At 49.2% G+C, this 2,928-nt stretch overlaps 1 protein-coding gene across 1 annotated transcript; it reads right to left on the reverse strand.

Moving 5' to 3' along the window:
- Positions 1-233: 233 nt before the first annotated feature.
- LOC126325937 (uncharacterized) lies at positions 234-1,768 on the reverse strand. Its single transcript, XM_049995436.1, is given in 5 exon segments — positions 234-762; positions 764-1,372; positions 1,454-1,500; positions 1,503-1,580; positions 1,650-1,768. Coding segments are annotated over 4 exon segments (1,113 nt in total). The 5' UTR covers positions 1,540-1,580; positions 1,650-1,768; the 3' UTR covers positions 234-342.
- Positions 1,769-2,928: the final 1,160 nt, after the last annotated feature.

Genomic DNA, 2,928 nt, shown 5'->3' on the forward strand with positions numbered 1-2,928 from the left:
ACATGTTATCACAGCGCAAAGAGCTGCTCCTTTTTGAGCATTTGAAGAAATGGCGTGACATATTTGGTACCACCTTTATGTCGAGAAACGGTGTTATCATCTTCCGACGAAGTTCAGAGCTCGATTGCTGCCATGTTTAGACCGATACAGTTCGACCCATGGCACTTTTGGAAATTTTCGAACACAGAAGACCCATTCATTCACTTATGTAACAAAATTTGCGACAGATCTGACAAGCTCACGCCTGTCTGTCTTCCTCTACATGTTTATTATCGATACATGGAGATTGTTTCTCCTTCGCACCGTTTGCTTACCAAGGTGTGTCCATTGCACTCGGTGCTGTCAAATGACTATTGTCCATACGGGGCGAGCTTCAGGCAGAGGCGTACGACCGATCTGTCTTGGTCGCCATCTCACGCCCCGCTTCCGTTGAATCACGCGCTGAACTTTGTGCATGACTTGTTTTTTTTTCTTCGATATATAGTCACCGCTTTCGATCCTTTCTCTTTTTTTGTTCTTTCTTTCGGACAGTTTTTCGCGCAAAGCCTTCGTCATTTTGAGTGTGTCTTCCGCAGATTCTTTTCTTTGCTTTTTTTCACTGATTTCGGATTGTACCTCGCGGTTTTTCTTGGACTTCTCTTCCTTGGGCGGAATAAACACTTGACCTTTTTCTTTTTGACGTTCCAACATGACCTGTTTCTGCTTTTCTTTGATCTTTTCCATCTTAGCGCGCTTTCGCTCTGCCTCCTTCATCCAATACTCCTCCAGACTCGAGCTCCAAATCCACCTTGCTGGGCACTGGCGGATCTGGGAACGGAGACTTGTTTTGGACTTGGTTTGAGGTTTTTCCTCTTGACGTTTTTCTTTTGAATTTAGGCAGGAATCGGTCCCAGTTTTCGTGCGTCAAGGCCGGATTTTTTAGCAGTTCTCGTCGGATCATCAGCTCCTTGATGTTATAAATAGGGTGGATGTTTTTCATGCAGTCTATGACAATCCGTCTGACCCACTTAAGACCTTGAAAGCTTCCCATTGCTGCCACGGTATTACCCTGAATCAGCACGTAGCACTTAGTCAGGAGTTCGATGGCCTTCAGTGTTGCCCCGTTGGGACCCAGTAACCGTTGGCGGCGACGCGCAAACCTCTCCTTGTTGCGCAAAATGTTGCCGATTTTGATGATGTCGCACGATACATCGTCTTGCATGATTTTGGACGCTTGAGCGACAGGCACGCTTCGCGCCAGCAGCTTAATGAAATCCCGTGCTTTAATGATTGCGTAAGGATCCCACGTCTTTCGTGTGGTTCGAACCGTCATAGAACCCTCGAACAGATTAAGCTCGCAGTCAATCCCATATTCCTTGAGCCGACTAGTCACCTACGTAAAATAAAGTCTGTGTCAACACCCTGTAGCCGCCCCGTGCGCTCGAGTGTCCAATAGCGTTGCTACGAGCCGTACCAGTGGCCAGACGCCTTGTAAATATTTTTCTCGGTATTTCGGAAAAGAGTCGAGAACGAGCTTTCTTCCAGAAGCGGGTGTGGCATATCGCCAGGCTTGAAGGGTTCTATTTGATACGGTTTGGCGGCTGCATTTCAGGTTAGTGAGGCGTCTCTCTAGACTCGAGAGTTTTTTTCTTGAAGGGTTTGGCGGGTACCAGTTTCATTTGAGGACTTCGTGTCGGTGCCCGGGCCCTTCCGCTTCCTCGCCTTTGTTTCCAGAGGACATGGTGTGAGTCGGTCGAACAAGCCCAAGTCAACAACGCGCCCACGTCAAGAAAATTAATCGCGTTCGCAAAAAAAAAATGAGTAAGTATCTTGTACAAGTTGGCAAACAATGTTGTTAATAATATTTCTGAATTTTCCTTTCGCCATTCTCTGCGTCAACACAGTAGGTCACCTGGGACTTCCTCGTCTGAAACTTCTTCTTCGCGCAAAATTCCTAGTTCCTCTGCTGTTCTCGCGTCGTTGTGGTCTCGCACCTGCCTCCATTTAGCACGTTGGCCGGCTCTAGGGTTTCAACGGACTAAATTTCGAAATGCAGGTTCTAGATGAGACGTCCCAGCACCCTTACCGCCTTGATTCTAACTCGAAGTGTCAGTCGTGGCTTAGTAGCACAGAGAGGCCGCAATCTTGCGCTGGTTCGAAGGGAGCGACGCCCCTTATCATCACCAAAAACTATGTCTTCAAATGCTTTCAAAAGGGTACATAGAAAATAGCCAGCGGGAAAAGGAGGCGGTGCGAACGTTCTAGACTTCGAGAGGGCGTAGGGAGTGCGTATTGTCGACTCGAAAGGCCCTGAGTTCGGTTGTGGGTAGTGTCGTTGACTTGGTCTTCCGCCCGTCTCGGGCGCTTCAAAAGCGAGGTCGCCTTTTGCTTCGCTTGCGTCTTTCCAGTACCTTTTTGTACTGTATTTTCAAAAAAAAAAAATTTTTTTTGCACCGTAGAGCGTATTTCTTTCGCCTCTCGTATATGCAGAGGTGATCGCCGAACGCGCGTTCTGTCCCGATGTGCGATGAAGCGCCCGGTCTGTTCGATTTGCCCCTATGAAGAGCTAACACGTTTCGTTTCAAGGCTTGGATTACTTTTGCATATCCGGGCTCGCTTCACCTGCCTCTCCTCCGCCGGAGGTCTTGACTGTTTCGCAGTCGGAGCCCGTCCACGGCATTTCCCTCTCCTCCGATGAGAAGACGCTCGCGGTTCTGCTCGGTTCCGAGTCCGTCTCGGCCGTCCGATATTACCCTCATCAGCTCTTCGAAGGCGACCCCTGTCGCCTCCGTTCCGTTCTCCCCGCCTGTTTCCAAGTTCTGCTGGAGCAGAACGCATCCGGACATGTACGCCACGCTCACTTCTGGAGAGCGTTCCTTCATATCGGTTTCGACTTTCAGCTCCTCTTCTCACGCATCGGCTCCTGTCTGATCTGTCTCGCGTGTGTGT

The sequence above is a fragment of the Schistocerca gregaria genome, unplaced genomic scaffold (genome assembly GCF_023897955.1).
Source record: "Schistocerca gregaria isolate iqSchGreg1 unplaced genomic scaffold, iqSchGreg1.2 ptg000949l, whole genome shotgun sequence".
Classification (NCBI taxonomy): domain Eukaryota; kingdom Metazoa; phylum Arthropoda; class Insecta; order Orthoptera; family Acrididae; genus Schistocerca; species Schistocerca gregaria.